The 20211-nt window shown below is 34.0% G+C and overlaps 3 protein-coding genes across 3 annotated transcripts; 2 read left to right on the top strand and 1 right to left on the bottom strand.

Moving 5' to 3' along the window:
- The first annotated feature begins 416 nt into the window (after positions 1 to 416).
- LOC100369230 (uncharacterized) lies at positions 417 to 9485 on the top strand. Its single transcript, XM_085496426.1, has 10 exons — positions 417 to 631; positions 1182 to 1220; positions 3236 to 3354; positions 3445 to 3763; positions 3985 to 4049; positions 4233 to 4544; positions 4730 to 4765; positions 4913 to 5035; positions 8532 to 8702; positions 9182 to 9485. The coding sequence occupies exons 2-10, from the start codon at positions 1184 to 1186 to the stop codon at positions 9239 to 9241; spliced, it is 1242 nt and encodes a 413-aa protein (XP_085352552.1). The 5' UTR covers positions 417 to 631; positions 1182 to 1183; the 3' UTR covers positions 9242 to 9485.
- A 1285-nt stretch (positions 9486 to 10770) lies between these two features.
- Positions 10771 to 12084, top strand: LOC102803421 (BTB/POZ domain-containing protein 1-like). The gene has a single exon (XM_006820735.2). It carries the CDS (start codon positions 10771 to 10773, stop codon positions 12082 to 12084), a length of 1314 nt encoding a protein of 437 aa, XP_006820798.2.
- A 3087-nt stretch (positions 12085 to 15171) lies between these two features.
- Positions 15172 to 20111, bottom strand: LOC146725328 (uncharacterized). The gene is made up of 13 exons (XM_085496427.1): positions 19876 to 20111; positions 19526 to 19569; positions 19295 to 19388; positions 19006 to 19105; positions 18806 to 18894; positions 18596 to 18714; positions 17681 to 17735; positions 17437 to 17534; positions 17201 to 17337; positions 17031 to 17096; positions 16510 to 16556; positions 16048 to 16199; positions 15172 to 15684 (listed from the first exon to the last, which is right to left on the bottom strand). The coding sequence occupies exons 2-13, from the start codon at positions 19545 to 19547 to the stop codon at positions 15449 to 15451; spliced, it is 1215 nt and encodes a 404-aa protein (XP_085352553.1). The 5' UTR covers positions 19548 to 19569; positions 19876 to 20111; the 3' UTR covers positions 15172 to 15448.
- Between the last annotated feature and the right edge of the window lie 100 nt (positions 20112 to 20211).

The following is a 20211-nucleotide window of genomic DNA, read 5'->3' as shown; positions in this document are numbered from 1 at the left end:
AAGTAGTCGAAGCAAACAAGTCCCCCTAGTAGACGACGCAACTTGCACTTTTCAAGTTGTCGACGCAAAACGAGCCCCCTAGGTGACTTTCCTTTTTTTATTTCAAGTTGACGCAGACACATTTTTGCAAGTAGTCGACGACGCACATTAGCATTTTCAAGTTGACGCAGTCGCATTTTTTGCTAGTAGTCGACGACGCACATTAGCATATCAAGTTGACGCAGACGCACTACACATTTTATTTTCAAGTTGTCGCAGTCGCATTTCCCAGTGGACGACGACGCACATAACTTTTTCAAGTTGATGCAGACGCATTTCCCAGTGGACTACAGCGCTAAAATACACATTTTTAGTTGTCGAAGACGCCGGCGCAAAGGTTAGTTTCTCTTGAACCGAACGCAGTTCTGCAGGTGAGCGTGTATAATTAACCTTATTTGCTTTGCCAAAAAGTTAAATTGTATTCTGAAATGTTTGTAGGCACAATGTGAAATGACTGTCGGGTTATATAGCTTGGGAAAGTTGTTTTACGCCGGAAATCGGGTACCAATTTAAAGAGTGATCTTGTTTTAGTTACCGAACGCGTGATCCAAGCATCGGCGGATTATTTATGTGGTTTAATCCCTACCTATCAGTAAGTACACCACCTAATATTTTACATGAATATTTTCTATATATTATACAAATTTATTTTGATGTTAAATGTCGAAGGAATAAAATACGATTCAAAACATTTCGGAGTTTCTTTGTAAACACCGTCCCAAATCCCATGAAAAATTGCGGCACATTAGACGCACTCGGGAAAACGACTGTCACATCGGGTTGTAGTGAAGCACAGTCCCTCTATAGAGGGACTGTGAGTGAAGGTTTCGATCCAGTGTATAGATAGAACGCAAAGGGGTCTATGTTAAAACTGTATACTATTACATGTCAATATTTAGGCAAACAGAAATTGTAGGGTAACAGGATGTTACATAACATCTAAGTCGTAAAACAACATGTGATCAGGCATCTGTTCTTCTTATCTACACATCACACGACGCAAGTCTCGTCTAATCCCTGTACCATGTAATCATGTATACGGAGGTGTTTTGAATGTGGGGGGGGTGTCTTGTTTCGTATTACTGGAATATTCTCCCAATCAACAATTATTATTACGTTTTTATTACCTTTTCATTCTCTAGGTATGACTTCCACGTTTGAAGTAGAGAGCCTGAGTAAAGGTATGTTTTTTTTTTTGCAATTCAGTGTCAATGGTGCAAATACACATTACATGTATGTCTAGCATGAAAATATCAACAAATATGCCATGTATTTAATTATTTATGTTTTTATAAATACTATGTGCCTTGAGTCCATATTTACGTGATTAATGTTAGCCCTTATGTTTTATAATCATTTTATATACACCCATGGAACTACTATTACAGCTCCCTGGAACTACAAACCCCAGGAAGAACAGGGATTAAAGAAGATTAAAACACCCTTTGTTTTAGTTCAGTTAATAGGCTTATGTCTTTTGTCTTAAAATTTCTTTCAACAGAACTGTGTAGCTGTTTCCATGTGTAAAAAAAGAGATTAATTATTTAGCAGGTGTAGTGCAAAGTAACTGGGAATCTTTTTTTATTTTACCACTTTTCTTGCTTTGTATTCAACTATTTAGACACAATGGAGTAATTTTGTATCCAGAAATGTCATATTTTGCTATGCGTTTCACCTATTGCTGCAATCTCTTATATCTTGGTTGAAGATTTTGAAAATTTGTAATTTGGTATATTTTTTGCCCTAATCTTATGAATTGGATTTCGGTTGGGCTGTGGTCTGTAAATATAAATGTTTTTATTAAAGTGGTTCAAAAATGTTATTCATTCATCAATGAATTATTCATGTCGCCACTAATTTGAATGGCTCTAGGAATTTTGAGAAAAATGCTTAACACCATTTTATGGGTTTTTTTTGTCTTATTTTCACATTATGGCAGACAATCTTAACAATTTGTAGTGCGATCATTACTAATGTACCCTGTTCAAAGTTTAATGTGGTCAAATTTCCAAATATTCAAATAAATTCTCAAAATTGTGTTGTGTATCTTGTCACTGACAAGAGATTTGCATACTGTCAGTATATTAGCCAAGTATTACAACTCATTCAATTTCACAATTATTGTTTTTTTTCTCAGAATTGTTGTGAATACTTTGCTAATTAATCCCATCTTGAGTTTATTATTGAACAGTGCTTGTAGCCCCCCCCCCCCAATTAATCAGAAATCCTGTTGATTTGAATTTAATTTGATCAGGGATGTGTAATACAAGTATTTTATATCTAGACCCTTTTCTTGTTTGTATATTTTTATTTTTATTTCTTTTTAAATCATAAAATTGTTTCGTTGAACTACTTTTTTTTCACATAAGATTCAATTAAACTTTTAATGTAGAGCAAATTCCATGTGTGGCCATGGTAACTCAAAGCACTGTTGTGTTTTGGTATATCCAAGGTTGCCCGGCATGTGTCTCTGGCTTAAATGCAGATACCCTGGTATTGTTTTTTTGTTTTTAATTAATTGGAGAAATAATGAGCTATAATGAATAATGATTCAGTAGAAATTTTTTTGTTATAATTATAGTGATAAACTACCTTCAATTGTCATAATTCTATGTATTATTTTTAGAAATTAATTAAAATTACTAATCATGCCAAATGTTGGTCTGTACTTGTTTGTGGTGAATGAGAACATTATACCTTACAGTACTGCATCTAATAATCAGGCTTATATTCATTGCCTACCATCTAATTTGGTGTTATGCTGAGTGTGTATGTTGCCACTTTCTACAACTAATTGTATGGGTATAGGGCGCCACCAAGTGGTAGATTTTGATAAATAACTCTCAGGGTTTAAATTTTGGGGATTTTTTCTGCATGGAAAACTACCGTCTAATGATATTCCATCATATATAAGATCATATATAAGCCATGTTTTCAAATTTGTTCATCATATGTTAACATTGTCGTCTGGAAATTCAATTAGTGGTATGAGCCCTTGTAAACAAGTTAGATTTATCTGATAAATCTGAAGTAGAAAGCAAATATCGGCTACGCAAATAAGATCAAAGGGTCAAAAAACTGTTGTTCTTCCTGCGGTTTGTAGTTCCATGATACACCATAGTTGCTCAAGACTGTACACACATTGTACAAGGCTATTGTAAATAATGTCTTTTTTTTATTTAATTCGAAATTATAGAAGCACAGGAGAGCCTTAATGTGCTTAAACTGAAGTTTGAAGACAAACTTCAAGAAAGTAGAAAAAGAAGATTGACGTCAAAGGCATTGGCCCCAAAACATAATAAAGCAGTGACAAAGGTAAATATGTTTTTATCTGTTTTGTTTTTTACTCATCTTTTGTCATTAATTCATTTATTATTTCATTATTTTGTTGGATTATTGTTACAGGTATTGCATGTTAAAATATTGGAAAAAGTATTGGGCACTTTGAAGTTGGTAAGAAAATCATTTTGCACTGACATAGGGAAAGTTGGTTACATTCCCATTCATGTCAAAACCACTTCAAATGCTGAACAGTGGATGGTGTTAACGTCAGAAGCCTTCAAACCAAATGTGCACTTTGTACCCTACCTTCTTAATGCTGTTGGCGAGTTTGAAAAGTTACCTAAGCCATCTCTATATACTTACCAAATGCTGGCTGACAAGCATGCCAGGGCAAGGACACCATCAACAAAGTGGAATGTGTACATGTATGCGCCTGGGACAGGTTAGTTATAGTCACTGGACATACACTATAATACATCACACACATAGCTAATTATCCTTGTAAAGTATCAGTACTGATATAAAACTGTTTTTGTCATACTGTCAAATTCATTTACAGCAAACCACAACATGTGTACCTCGTTTTTTTCACAGAAAAATCATATTCACTGAGAAATCTGTATTGGTGTTCTGTTTGATGCTTAGTTTCCTTTTTTACTACAGGAAGGGCAGAACTAAGTAAACGTTTCCTTGCGAAACGGCGCAGTACTGACGACAAAGAAGAAGAGGTAAACTATCATGTCAATTATTTTTGATGCTCAGACATATGCTAAATAATAGCCATATACAATTTTAATTTAAGATATTGTTTGATAAATAATCTTGCAAAACTAGTTTTATAGAAAATATGTTGATACGCATTTTATTATTGTTGAAATTATAATGATAATTCATTATGACTTAAGTTGCAGAGCACTGACCAGAGTGATGAGAGCATTTTCACAGATGATGGGAACAGTCCCACTATTGACAAGAGCTTGGCTCAGAATGTTGAGGTGATGGATAATATTAACCAATTAGATGCTGTGAACAACGACATAGGTATTGAGGAAAGTGATATGAGCATGGCTCAGATTGTTGAGGAGGAGGAAGCTGCATATGCTGTGAATGAGTTAGTGGAAATAAATTTGGAAGATGAAGATGAGCATCAGATTGATGAAATACTTAATGTCCTGGAAGCTGGTACTGAAGTCCCGCCCACAAGCAGTGCTGCAGCTATACAGGTAGAATGCATTCTGTTTTTCGGAAAACATTGTGTTTTCCATTGATTTTGTGATTTTGAATTTGCAGAATTATTGTATTAGCTTCCTGTCAAACACACTTACAGTATTGCTGCCACTGTAAATAATTGTATTTTGTTAAATATGACCTCAAATGTTCAATTACTATCTATATCTATTTATATAAGGACATTTTGGAGAAGAAACTTGAAGAAAGAAAACAGGTAACTTTCCTTTTGAATTTTGAAAATATACCTTGAGATATGGCTCAATTCAATTTGTTTTTGCACTCATTATTCAACCTTAACAGATCATCTGAGCTGTGTAAACCCTCATGATTATTTCTTAATGGGTTTATTTTATATTCACAGACAGCAGAAGAAAGGATGAAGGCTCTAGTATTTCCTTCAGTAAATGAGAGACGAATAACTTTATCTGTTGAGTATAATAACAATGTTATTGAAAGACCGTTCCGCCATTTAGATGTTGTAAAGGTAAATGACACATGCTTGTATTTAAGAATTTAGTAGCCAAAACTTGCAAAATCAAAATTTTATGTTGCTTTTAATTAGTCCCCGTTCAGGCGAAGTACAGTGGTTTAGCGAGTTAAAAATGGCCGACTGTTAGTATACATGTCCATTACAATTTCTGTGAAAATCAGACCAAGGATTGCCGATTGACAGCCATCTGACTTTTTGGCCTTACTACTATATTTCCAAGATTTATGTACCATTTTCATTCATATTTGGCACATACATCATACATGTCAGTTTGTTTCATAATCAGATCAAAAATGGTTGAAAAACAGCTGTTTTTATTTTTCGGCAATAGTACTATATATCTGTCACCCATGTATCATTGACTCCCATGTGCGAAGCACATAATGGGAGTCTTTGCAGTTAGTGTGTCTGTATGTATGTCCGTCTGTTGCACTTCTATCTTAAGAACCATACATTGGTTTTTGATGAAACTTGGTGCATAGATGCTATGGGTCAATGCGCAGATTTGATTAGGTTTTGGTAGAAATCCATGCATATTAATTACCTAATTTGCATGATAATTAGCTAATTTTTAGCTGTTCCATGATTGTTCTACTGATATCTAAACAACCACTCATTGGATTTTGATGAAACTTGGTACATAGATGTTCTGAACTAATGCTAGGTTTTGATTAGTTTTGGGTGAAAATCCGTGCATATTAATAAACTAATTTGCATAATGATTAGTCAATTTTCGTTTTTAGTTCCTGTTCGGACGCAGTCCGAAAACGGGGACTTATGTTTTGACCTCCGTGTGTGCATCTGTGCATATGTTCGGACCTGCATCTTAGAAATGCCTGTACCAATCACAATCAAACTTCAAACATACATCATACATGATATTATACATATGCACGTCAATTTGTTTCACGATCTGATTCAAGATGGCCGAATGCCGGCCATTTTTGTGCTAAAAATCATCAAAATCAAACATTTTTCAGCTGTTTACAGATGCATTTTGTTCAAACCTTGTATATACGTTGGACTTGATGCAAATAATTTTGTTTCTCAGATAAGATTTAAAATGGCCGACTGGCGGCCATTTTGTTTTAATGAATGTGGTTCTCGTGCCATATCTCTGATTTGCTTTCACTGATTATGTTCAAATTTTAAATATTCATTATACATCATGTTATAGATAGACGGATATATTGGTTTGATGATCCTATTCAAAATGGCTAAATGGTGGCCATTTTTGTGCTAAAAAATCATCAAATATCAAGCATTTATGGATGGATTGTGTTCAAACTTGGTACATATATTAGACATTACAGGTTCCTGATGCACATCATATATTTTTCATATCGGATTCAAAATGGCTGTCTGGCGGCCATTTTGTTTTAATGAATGAGCTTCTAGAGTCATATCTCTTAATTGCTTTGACACATTATATATTCAAATTTTATATATTCGTTATACATCATGTTATATATATACATGTATTCAAAATGGCTGATTTTAAATGCTGTTCCAGAGCAATATTTCTCAATATGGACAAGTACTTTTTTGACGATCAGATACAAATGTCAATCATTTTAATGTTAAAAAAACATATTCCTGACATGGTTATATTCCAGCTTTATTACTATAAATAAAACTATATATCGTAAATTTGATACCTAACGGGGACAGTGCCATGCATGGCTTGTTTTCACTGATATTTCAAGTACTAATCATCACATTTCAATGAAACTTGGTACATAGATGTCATATGACACTGCACAGACCTGATAGTTTTTAGGGTAATATCAGTACATATTAATTACCTAATTTGCATAATTAATTAATTTTCAGCTTTTCCACTGATATAGGACAATAGACAGACCTGATTAGTTGTGGATTAAAATCTGTACATATTAATTATCTAATTTGAATAATTGACCAATTTTAAGCTATCACACTGATATCTAAAGTACTAATTATTCCATTTCAATGACACTTAGTGCAAAAATACTCAAGAAAAATGTACAAAGCTGATTGGGGTTAAAATCTGTTCATATTAATTCCCTGATTAGCATAATAATTCATAATTTTTTGGTTCTAATCACATTTCAATAAAACTTGGTACATAGATGGTCTGTTACATTGCGCTGACCTCATTAGTTTTACACTCAAATCTGTTCATATTAATTTTCTGATTTGCATTATTAGTACAAGTATTTTTGAATAGTTTTAATGTGTTTCCAATACTCTCAGCACATGGGAGTTTTTTCTAAGCTTTCTTTGATATTCATTGATATTTAGCATGCCATAAATGGATTCATGTCAATTCAATTTGCAATTTGATCAAATATGGCCGACTGGCGGCCATCTTGTTTGTTTCAAAATGTGATAACTTTGACATGCTTAGACATTTTTGAATCGGGCCTATGCCTAGCTTACTCTGAATGTTGGTGTTTTTTTTTGACATGCCAGTTAATCTGACCTATGCTTTACGCTTGTCATTCACCCTCAAGGGTGATTCACATGCTAATGTTTGTTTCACCAATTACATGTCTTACTGCATTTTGTCTGAGATTGCTTTTCGTCTCTCAGATATAGTTATGAAGATATGAACGTTTTACACTAATAAACTGACAAGCTATTCCCCCTGGGGGGGGGGTTCTTTTAATTTTATAATGTAGATGGGCAAGTGTAATTCACAAATAGTCCACTATTGTTTAACACCCCCTGCCATGTGAATTTAAATTAGAGGCATGACAAACGATGAATTGTATTCAACGCATTATTTTGAACTTTATTAAAACTGCAAATTTGAGGACACTGCCTTCACTATATTATTCAACACCAAAGGGTGCTTGACTTGCACAAAGGGTCTATTAGCCACCTTAGTCCAGAACTAACAATACAATTACAAAAAGTTACAATTGCTGTATTCCCTATCCTAGAATCGGTCATTACACGTATGTTAACATTGTAAGCCCCATGTAAGGATTTATTTTAGCAAGTGCAATAACATAGACATGCACCTCAATTTGTTTTATTTTCACTTGTGATCTATGTTTTTCTTTGCTATGTCTTAAACCGGAGGGGTCGTCACGCAACACGTGTTCGAATATGATGTAAATAAACAATCTGTTGTATTTGCCATGCGCAACAATCCCTCCGCTTAAATATGACGAGCACAACAAATTTAATGGGGACTGTATTATTTTCAATGACTTGTTTTTGGTGAATTGAACTAGTATTTAATATGCATGTTTTAAACATGTGCATGTGTATTTGCATCGCATCAGTGAGATTTGTTTGGGATATATATTCAGAGCTGACTATTGAGTATAATCTGCTTGATGTTGACAACTTAAATACCTAAGAGTCTCTCGAATAATTAGACTCCTTATTTTCTGTATACTATTTAATACAATTTAGTGGCATTGTTTAATATAAATGTACGCGGCAGCCGAACTATGTAATATAACATGATTTTATAAACATTTTTTCTCAATTTCAGGATGTATTTGATTGGACAATTGCAGACATGCCTGTCACTTTACCAGCACAATTTGCCTTAGTGTGTTTATCCTGTGACACACACCCATGCACACATAAGTATGTACTAAATCCTGCAGATCGTGATTTGTTGTTTGTGTCAGAAATGACAAGAACTCTTGCTGTTAAGGAAGTAAGTGAAAATTACTATATACATTACTAAATTGTATATCATAAATTCTTTAAATTTCATCAAATATGCAAATATGCTATTCAATATTTCTCTGTCTTGTACATAAATCATCACTTCTGTCAATAATCCTGATGTAATTTTCAATTCAAATTGTTATAATGTATTTTCTAATAATAAATTGTGCCGTAATTTTGCGGTCATTCACAGGGTATTTTTATCCTATCATATAAGGAAATGTGAATTTCAAATATGGAAAGATTACGCGTGTAGGCTGGAATGTTTTGGATTTCGGCATTCCCATGATGTACCCTTGGAAGGAAACGATGTATAGTTATTACAGGGATACTTCAAAGTATGCACTCAGATAGTAGCTGTCGCAACGACCTCCGCTGCTTGTCGGTCGAAACTTCCGCTGTACTGTCTTCATGCATACTTACAATATATGGGGTACATTTATTTTATACATTTTCATTTTCCAGATACCAACTGACAGCTGCAACACTACTTTGACTGATTACGATGAAGTTTATTTCACATGAAGAATCATCTGAAATCATAAACATCGTTTCAACATAAATGTTATTACATGTTTCATTTCGGGTTAAAACAGTTATATGCATTTAATTAGTTAATGTTTTATGTCAACACTAATTATTTTAATTGAGTTAGTTCATGATTGAGCACATTAATTAATAGTTTCTGTTACTTTACATTTTATAATTCAATATTGTATTATATGTTAACTTTGATTTATTTTTATGAATAAAAAATAATGAGGTTGTATGATTGTTTTGAGTGGTTGTTAGATGATATCTCTAAAATAAACGAAATTGTATGTATCTCTTATCGCAAGAAATCATAGACTCAAATCTCATTATAACCGTCACTACCGACAATAAGGATCAACTTTCACCAGTTTGGCGAAAATTTGATTCTTATCGCTGGTTGGCCAGACTAATCAACAGTGATGGGAATGAACACATTTTTCTGTCAAATCAAACCACATTGCACATAAAAGCATGCATTATTATTACTGTCAGAATTCAATATCAAATAAACATTTGCAAATTCTCAACAATACAAAAGGTATTTGACTCCCTCTGTGCGAAGCACAGAATGGGAGTCTTTGCAGTTAGTGTGTGTCCGTCTGTTCCACTGATATGTCAAGAACCATACATTGATTTTTGATGAAATTTAGTGCATAGATGCTCTGGGCCAATGCGCAAATTTGATCAGGTTTTAGTAAAATCCATGCATATTAATTACCTAATTTGCATAAAGATTGATACATTTTCTACTTTTCCACTGATACCAAGTACTAATCACATTTCAATAAAACTTGGTACATTGTTACTCAAGGACCTTATTAGCATAATTAGTTAATGTTCAGCTTTTCGCCTGATATCTCAGTATTAATCATCATATTTCAATGAGACTTGCGACATATATCTTCTAGGACTATGCAGAGACCTGATTAGTTTTAGGATACACAATTGTGCTTATTAATTCCCTAATTTGCATAATAAGTTAATTTTTCTGCTTGTCCATGAACCACTGATATATACAGAACCAATAATGAAACTTTTAAAGAGTACTCATCACATTTCAATGAGCCTAGGACTATGCAGAGTCTCAATTAGTTTTTGGTAAATATTTATGATTATTAATCATCTAATTAACATAATTAATTAACACTGATATCTCAATTACTGATCATCACATTTGAATACAATTTGGTATATATATGCTCTAGGACAATAGACAGGCCCGATTAATTTTGGGTTGAAATTTGTTTATATTAATTCTTTAATTAGCATAATAATTCATAATTTTAAGCACATTTCAATGGAACTTGGTACATGGATATTACATTACGTAGACCTTTGTTTTACACTCAAATCTGTTCATATTAGTTAACTGATTTAGATAATTATAGTTTTCAGCTTTTTCATCAATATCTCAAGTACAAGTAATTTTAAATTAATTTTTAATGTGTCTTCAATACTCTCAGCACACTGGAGTTCTTTCTAAGCTTTCTTTGATTTATATTGCCTCCTTTAGGAACACAATGGTGTCATTACTAGAAAAATTACAAGAAGATTTCAGTAAGAACCACAGAAGAACAGATATTGTATTAATTTTGCAAGATGAACAGCGCTTAAAGGTCCATTCCGTTGTACTGTCATTATTCTCGGATGTGTTTGCTACACAGTTTAACAACAGGTGGAGTAGAAGTCGTCAAAGTGGTGAACCTGAGCAGCATATTGAAATAGATTGCAAAACCTTTCCACCACTACTAATGGTTCTTGTCATCACCTATATGTACAATGATACTATTCCATTAGCATTAGACAATTCAGATGATCTTTTAATAATTGCCGACTTTTACAACATACAGGAGTTGCGTACAAGATGTCTTGACTATTTATCTTCACTCACTCACAGCAATGTCTTAAGGGTCCTTCCTATAGCAGATAATCACAAGTTCAGCGAGCTTAAGGAACAGTGTCTACAATTTCTTGATAGAATGGCGCCTATTATTCTTAACAATGATTTAAACATTGGCCAGTTCTGTGATTTGCCAAAACATCTTGTCATAGAAATAATTGAGCGGGATACTTTGGCAATTCATGAAGACATCGTACTTGATCTGCTTGACAAATGGGTGACACATACTTCAATAGTACACGAGGAAGACAATTTAGACATTCCATTTGCGTGGGAAGAGTTTGTTCCCCACATAAGATTTACTGAATGTTCACTTGAAACATTCACAAGAATAGTAGTGAGCCAGCAAATCCTGGATGCTAGCCTTACAAGTTTAATACAGCAATTCATCGTTTGTAAGACGCCAGTCCCACAGACGGTGCATTTTAATACACGCCCACGAAGCATAATTTCAGAAAACGCCATATGTGTACAAAGATTCCGAAAAATTTGTCAAGAAGTAAATTGGAGTTGCAATAAGTTTGAAGGTGATAGAATCTCTTTCATGGTAAATACACCGTCAGGGTCATCTGCACGATTGCATGGAGTGCAGCTATTTGGGGACCCAAACCATGCCATAACTGTCCGTGTTTCTGTATTAGATAGGCATAACATCACACTGGTTTCATCCGAAACACATAGAAAAGGTACAGAATTTGTAGTGATCTTCAAATCTGCCGTAAGGATGCAAAACAATTCACTATACACAGTTATTGTTCAAACAACTGTCGATTTAAAAACATGTTATGGTGATGATGGTATAGAAAACAAGATCCAGTATACAAAAGATGGGACGAAACTGGCTGTACGATTTATCGATTTTGAAATGGGTGAAGGAATGTCAAACGGCACCACAAAGTCAAGAGGACAGATTTCGGGTTTATTTTTCCTATGATGCAGGTGGATTTTCTTTCATAAAATAACTCTAAATATTGCTTCTTTTGCAAAAGGTCAAATTTTGAATTCGATGAAAATTTATAAACAATGTTATGTCTCATTTGTTTGATTACAAAATCAGCATTGAGTGTAGAAAAAAACACAGAAAATAATGACATTGTTTTGATAGGAATAACTCCACAACGTCAGATTCAGTGTGAAACAACTAACACAACTTAGCCAGATTGACCACCTAACCCTTAACAACCAATCAAAGAGCTGTTCATTGGGAGTTCTTTTTCCAATTTATCAAATTCTGCCTTGTACATTTGCTTCAACTCAACTGCACCGTGGTCCCTGTCTCAATTGTTTCCTGAATTGTTATCTGTTTCTCATTTATAGCTGACTTGTCATTAAGTTGAGGGGTCTTAACATACTCCCTAGTTGGTTTGCATTATCATGCTATACTACTGTAGAATACTTTATTTTCGCTTGAAATTTATTTTCGCTATTTTCGCTGAAGGGATGATTCCGTGAAAATAAAATCCAGCGAATATACTTTTTTTCCTATATTTCACATTAAACTCATCAGAAATCAGTGAAAATAAATTCCATACAAAACGCCCAAAAAGCCTTTTCAGCGAAAATTAATTCCAGCGAAAATAAAGTATTCCACAGTATATAAAAGCTTCTTGCAATTTTAGCAAAACTTCTTAGATGAAACAATGGTTGTCATGGAAAACTGTTTGAGAAGTGTTAATTGAAAATTGTTGTGAATAATAGTTTTTTGTGGTTATCTAATTTCTTCTACTGTGTATTGTATTTGCTGTAATATATACACAATTTATGATCCTTCATGTTTTTTCTTCTTCTTACGACTGTCAATTAGCTTCTCATTTGTACTGAAGTCAGTTGTAGAGCAAATTTAATTCATGTTTTTGTGATTTCAAGAATTCTCCCCAGACAATTTTAGATCAATAACAAAGCTCACTTAAGATAACAATACTTGTATTGTTATGCAAATTAACTAGGGTTACATAATTTGCCCAGGAAGACACTGAATTTTCTATATATATTTTTTTTCTTTTTTAATTGAAATCTTGCTATCACTGTTATTCTCCCACTCGTCAGCATCAAACTTTAATAATGAATATATGCATTTTGTAAATTTCTTTCTTTTCTGAATGAAATGTGCCCATCACTCTGTCTGCCACCCCTATTTTAAAATAGTACTGCTGAAACTGGACTGTACCATTATTATTGGGGGTGTTTTACTATCATCATGTAACTGCCAGTTTCTGTTTATTTTTCACTTTTAGCATTGTATTTTAACCAACATTAATATTATAATAACGATCAATTTGTACAATTTTTTTGTGTAAACTGTTTGACTAAAATGAGTTCCTTTCTAAAAAAAACAATGTGGGTTCAATCTGACATACAATGCATGTATAACATAATATGCATGTATAATACTTTGTAAAACTTCAATTTCTGATTGCCAGGTTTTAAAAATGAGATATGTGCTCGTATGAGATTTTTATCAAAATTTACTTTTTGTACTTTTTCCAGTTCAATGAGAATCGTTGATTTGAAGTGTCGGCGACAATGGGTCTCATTCGTTAAATCTGTGTCAGTCATGAGAAACTCAAAAAGAAAATTAGGTCACTCATTTTCATTCTGCAATTTCAAACTTTGGGAAATGTAAAAACAGTTATCATAAAAAGTTGTACATATCTTAGTCATTGCATTGTACATTTCAGTTATTGTGAAATTCTTTGATTTTAGCTCCAAATATTATGTCTACCATTAAATGGATTATAGTCAATAAATTCAGCATTTTAATGAAATTTGCGATTATGAGTTACATTGTACTTGGGTGTTGTGGTCTCCACTTTTCATAGCATATTTATGGGTGATATTGCCAAGGGCCTAAAACATTGCAGTCTTTTGGTTTCTACTTCCACGTCTTCATAGCATCCTAGTTTTTTTTTTTGGGGGGGGGGGTCCAGTAAAAAAGTGTTCTGGTAGATTTGTTTTTTTAAGTCGATGTACAAATCATACATATTTTTTATTTGTCTAAAAATAAAAAAAATGTTTCCTTTTCAATCCCACCAGAAAACCCTATGCACAGTAACTGCTACATGTTGTATAACAAATGCTAAAATGGCAACCTTTTGTGTATATACAGAGATTCATTAGTCGTTGTCACTATTTGTCCCTTGTACTGATGTTTACCCAACAAGGTGATATTGGTATTCTAGATCTGGAACTGGTTACCATGGGAATGATTATATTGATCTGCCTATTGTGACATGAAAGATAAAACATACATTACGTGATTTATGTGCGACAATATCGATAGTTTACACGGTGAGGGAGTGATTAACAGACCCTAGATCGTTTTCATTGTAGGAAAGTTGTTTCAGTGTTTTACTAGCATTGCTGTTTCGAACACAGAACATTGTAAACTGATACCGTTGAGGGCGCTATGCACATACTACATGTATACGGGGGGGGGGGGCTATACATAGAACTTGCCTAATGGGGACGTGCCCCTGAATTTGGTCTTCTTTTTCAGCCCCGCTATCGACGAAGTCGAGCGGAGCTTATAGTATTACTAATTGTCCGTCGTTCATAGCCATCGCCGTCGTCAACTTTACATTTTCGACTTCTTCTTAAAAACCACAAACTGTATAGCTGTGAAATTTTCTAGGAATGTACCTTGGGTGGTTCTCTCTCAAGATGTTCATTTAGTGTGGATATGTTCAATTGTCTCATTTATAGCGCATATTTTTGTCATTTTTGGTTAAAAATGCCATTTTCGACTTCTTCTTGAAAACCGCCAGCGCAAATGCCCCTCTCTCAGATTTGTTCATTTCGTGATGATTTTGTTCTTCAATTATCTAATTTTGATGAATATCTTTGATAAAAAGTTATACTTTCGAACTTTTGTTGAAAACAGCAAGTCCGATTGCTTTAATACTATAAATATTGTTCATTTTCTGATGATATCTTTTATGGCAGTAATTACGACGTATATTACAACACATGAAGTAAACTGTGTCGCAATATAGTGTTACAAAATGACTTTCATAATGACAAATTATTATCACTCGTTTTTATTTATGACCTGTATTTAACCAATTTAGTTTACGTGAACAAAGCTGGACATCGAGTTTGATATGTTATGTTATGATATTGTTTGTATTGTTACGTGTTCGACATTAAAAGTTATGTTTAATGAAATCAAGTAAGTGTGGCTTGAGGACAGTAACATTGTTTGATAAACGGAATGCTAATTATTGCTCAAGTATAAACAAATGCAAATCTGCAAAAAAAAACATTGCACCACTAAACACTACAATTTCGCGTTCAGCAAATCATTCATCTGCTGTTACTAAATGTTCCATAACAGGGATTAATGACTGCAATAATGTCGATGCCTCTTCCGCATTCGATGGAATTGAATTCAATCTCAAACTCTCACAGACTTCCTCGGCGATCTTCTTAAAATCGTTATCAACATCGTTGTCATAGTCGCACCTTGATTTACAAAATTGAAAAACATCTTCACGGATATTTACTGCATGCAAATAATCCCGACAGTCGTCTTTTTCTGTAAAAGATTATTATGCAACATAAGGTTATTATATGAACATACAGGAATACACACAACTAAATAAAACAAATGCCAGCCTGATACTTTATGATATTTGTGATATTTTTTATGTGGATAGTGGATACAGAATCACCAGATCGTTATAGTCAATAGTAGTCCTTATGTCCATTTGATATACACCGAGAAATATTCGATCTCTAGTTTAAATGCCCAAGTGATTTCTATTTGTATTAGAATACGTTGTTGATTTACTTCTCTGTGAGACAATAATTTCACTGTATCATAATGGTAGAAGTTAATTCTCGTCGTTGATTTGTATATACTCGTATAACAGTAATTTGTTACACATAGATAACTCACCTAACAGTTCTGGAAAATTGTATAAAATATCGGGTATTCCAGATACTATATCGCCATTTCGTTGTCGTCTAATACGATGATGATTCCAGCAACTCATCACTAAGTTGAGCTCGCTCTGTATTAATGCCAAATAACAGAACTGTGTGCACATTCTGTGAAAAAAGTTATAACTTTGGAGTTACATAACCGATCACTATTTAGTCAGACATAATTGGGTAACGGATATCTACTTCAATGTATGTATAAATAGTATATGTCTTGGATCCTCTCATGTAAGATAATATAATGTTGTCATTTCATTTATGGGCTTAACATGGGTCTTTAGATTTTCGTTTAACGGGCGGTTATGTCGTTTACAACTATTTATTTTCATACATAGCTATGTTTGACTTGACACGTTCGCACGTACGTACATTTCAGATAAATTCTTTGTGAAATAATAGAAAAAAATATTTAACTTACGTATGTATCTTATTTCCAATTTGCAATATCCCGTTCATAAGCAGCTCCTACAATAATTGCATGAAATTTAGTTAACTTATTTTAGTGAAATTTTAGCAGTTATTGTTCATTCCATCATTGCCTTCCGTAAAAGTTTGTTACGGACAATATTACATTTTTTCGGGTTCGGGTCATTTTGTATTGACGACGTCAATAAATCAAACTGCACGTATGACAAAATCATTATTGTTCAAATGAAAATGCACAGACCACTGTAGCGGCTGGATTCCCCACACTTCTTCGAATGGGTGTGTAGTGAGATATATATGAGAATACCTGACTTGCTTAGCTGGCTACACAGAATATTGAGGTACGAATGATTCAACCCCCAAACGCACAGACAACGTTCATCGCGAATAGTATGCAGACGACAAACTTTCCGTCCGAGGTGGCCAGTGGCAAAAATTAGCCCTTCTGAAAAGTACGTATAAGGGGACCTTAAAGGCAGTCCTGGCAGCTACAATTCAAGGTGGATACTGTACCTTAAAATGGTTGATCCACCAATCTGCCCGTTTTTGTCTTAACAATCCCCACCATCGTTCTATTCTCTGAAAATAAATGACTGTTTTTACAATGGCAATCTCAATAAGCACTTCACGATGTTTGATGCTGGGGGCATTTTAATACTTGTGTGTGTTAGGTATAAACTTACTTGGTTGTTTATGGACGAACCAAACCAATACGAATTATTGGCAAAATCATCCAAACCATCCTGTCTCATTAGCGCCTGTGAAGCAGCAATTTCTCCGTTTTCAGTTCCATAATCACTCCTGATTATTCTTGGGCATCCTTAAAAAGAAATGACTAGTTATAACTGAATACCTGCTTACTGATAAAAAGGGGTGAAATCTGTGGTGCTTATATTCTCTATTTATTTGCATTTCATACCTTGTAGTGATTCCACACTGTCAATGAAATAAGCAGCGACTTTCCGTGGATCATGATTACTTATTCCTACACGTAACCATATCAATTTTCTGGAAAAGCTAGGAATACAATTAAATTAAAAATTAATGCATAGCTGATTTCATGAACACCATCAAACAAACAGTCGCATACAATATATATATTGTGCTTTTCAGTAACCACGACTATGAAAAATATAATAAAACATTTTAGGTGCTCTACTGACCCGTCGATGCATCCGTGAATATATAATCCATATGGAGATAGTTTGTCATAACCGTCTGAAAAAGAATGGTTAACATTATGAAGATTGTAATATATGCATGAACGTCCTCGTCGCGCAGGGGTGTTCGCCGAGTCAGTTAGTTTTAGCAAACCTCATTTTGATGTCACAGAGTAAGAAAGACAAGCATTGATAACGCATAGTTCCCACTCAGTATTAGCTGTAGTCGATGTAAATGTTCGGTACAAGTGACATGTAGCAGTATTATAATAGTATCTACGTGGAAACTTTGAACTGAATTGAACTATATCTTACAGATGAAATGGCATCAGTCAGTCAGTCGGGTATTGTTGTTCAAGTATCTCCAAACGAAATATGGTTTACACCATAACCTCATGTGTAAGGTCATAATACAAAGTTTGATTCAAGTTGAAAATGCCCTATTAAACTTTGAACTGAATCAGGCCATATTGCCCCGTTCAGCTCCAAGAAACCGTTCCGGACATGTTACAGAATGTGATTTTACGTGTTTTTGGACAAAATGACCACTATTTCGACAAATTTGATCAAATCTCAAGACAAAACATAGTGTTGTGCTACATTAACAGCCCCCGCTTTCGGACTTCTTCCGAACGGGGACAAAAAAACGATTTATTGTCTGTTAAGACAGTGACACATCTGTAATTCACATCTCAAAAAAATCGAACACAATTATAATAATGAGTGGTCATTGAAACATGTTTTTTTAACATTTTAAAATCAAATTTGACGTAGTTACACATACTTAGTCTAACTATACATAATTTTTCAACATGCCTCATTTTATTATATGACTACGTCTTGCACTTGTATTTCCCCTGCATCGGAAATACCGGTAGACGATAGATATAAACCACATAGTGATCTTCTCATACCTACCAATATGCCAAACATAGTTGGGGCCTTTATTTCTGTATTGTCGGCGCTGAAGTCTTTTTGTTCGACGCATTACAATACCTTCTGGGTCGATTATTTGGAGTATATCCCGAACTATCTGTCTAAAATAATAATTCATACTATTTGAACATTCAAATCTATCGAATAAACAGTTTACATAATAATTTAGATCACAAATAAAAAACATCTTACCTGTTCACACATAATCTGTGGTTAGTTCTTAAAATATACAAAATGTCATTGGCTCCCATACATCTCGCCGGACCTTCATTAAGTTCAGACTGCAAAACAAAAATATGCAATTGCAAAATATATTAAGCTTATTGTTCTCTGCTTGGCCGAATTTAACAATATTGTAATGCTAAATTGAAATTTTGGGAATATACACCTACACATATTGCATCAACAATGGCTCCCACCGGCGAAAGAGTGTGCAGTCCTCTTCTATACAGTCCAAGCCTAGGAAATATCTTTCTCTTCATGTATTCGAAACTGTTATGAAAATAAATGCAGTCCAATGAACGTCCGAATTGAACTATAAAGTCCCATACTGGAATCGCATTTCATGCAAAATTAGTGGACTTAAACTGTGGCGAGTTTCTCTATACTACTTATATACATGTAATAATTATGTTCAATGTAATACAATAAATGAAAATTTTAAAAATAATTAGAACTCACCTGATAGGTAAACCATGTCGTTTCTGCATAATGTAATGTATAACACTATGTGTGTACCCATAAGAAAAATACTCTCTAATCAATTCCTCGTCATCTATATAATGATAGAAGCAGTGTGTATGTTTATTTCCCGAAATTATTTTTTGAGTCACGTTAATATCATCGGCAAATACTGCTACGTTCAGAAGTATTGTTTATTTTGAAACACAATCAAAATCAAAATGATAATACCTGGCTGAATAATACTTGGCATCTTCTTTTAGAAACTTTCCGTCCTGTTAAACAAATTTTAATTATTTATTAATAAGAATAAAATTATGGATTATTTGATCAAGTAATTATTGCTGAATTAGTTTGTAATTTGGTACATCGTCATAATCACCGTATCAATACTACGCAAATTGAATGTAGTAAATGTAAATGTCTGGCGTAAAACAACTTTCCCAAGCTATATAACCCGACAGTTATTTCACATTGTGCCTACAAACATTTCAGAATACAATTTAACTTTTTGGCAAAGCAAATAAGGTTAATTATACACGCTCACCTGCAGAACTGCGTTCGGTTCAAGAGAAACTAACCTTTGCGCCGGCGTCTTCGACAACTAAAAATGTGTATTTTAGCGCTGTAGTCCACTGGGAAATGCGTCTGCATCAACTTGAAAAAGTAATGTGCGTCGTCGTCCACTGGGAAATGCGACTGCGACAACTTGAAAATAAAATGTGTAGTGCGTCTGCGTCAACTTGATATGCTAATGTGCGTCGTCGACTACTAGCAAAAAATGCGACTGCGTCAACTTGAAAATGCTAATGTGCGTCGTCGACTACTTGCAAAAATGTGTCTGCGTCAACTTGAAATAAAAAAAGGAAAGACACCTAGGGGGCTCGTTTTGCGTCGACAACTTGAAAACTGCAAGT

This window comes from Saccoglossus kowalevskii, unplaced genomic scaffold, assembly GCF_978046115.1.
Source record: "Saccoglossus kowalevskii unplaced genomic scaffold, keSacKowa6.1 SCAFFOLD_466, whole genome shotgun sequence".
NCBI lineage: Eukaryota > Metazoa > Hemichordata > Enteropneusta > Harrimaniidae > Saccoglossus > Saccoglossus kowalevskii.
This window is presented reverse-complemented; position numbering and strand designations above follow the sequence as displayed.

Excerpts from the sequence above, each read along its gene's own strand:
- LOC146725328 (XM_085496427.1), bottom strand. The coding sequence starts at position 19,547 with ATGCCAAGTATTATTCAGCCAG. Across the intron at positions 17,736-18,595 it reads CAACTATGTTTGGCATATTG|ACGGTTATGACAAACTATCT; the intron begins GTAGGTATGAGA and ends ATTCTTTTTCAG. Across the intron at positions 17,338-17,436 it reads CAGTGTGGAATCACTACAAG|GATGCCCAAGAATAATCAGG; the intron begins GTATGAAATGCA and ends TTTCTTTTTAAG.
- LOC100369230 (XM_085496426.1), top strand. The coding sequence starts at position 1,184 with ATGACTTCCACGTTTGAAGTAGAGAGCCTGAGTAAAG. Across the intron at positions 4,545-4,729 it reads GCAGTGCTGCAGCTATACAG|GACATTTTGGAGAAGAAACT; the intron begins GTAGAATGCATT and ends TATTTATATAAG. Across the intron at positions 8,703-9,181 it reads GAACTCTTGCTGTTAAGGAA|ATACCAACTGACAGCTGCAA; the intron begins GTAAGTGAAAAT and ends TTCATTTTCCAG.
- LOC102803421 (XM_006820735.2), top strand. The coding sequence starts at position 10,771 with ATGGTGTCATTACTAGAAAAATTACAAGAAGATTTCAGTAAGAACCAC.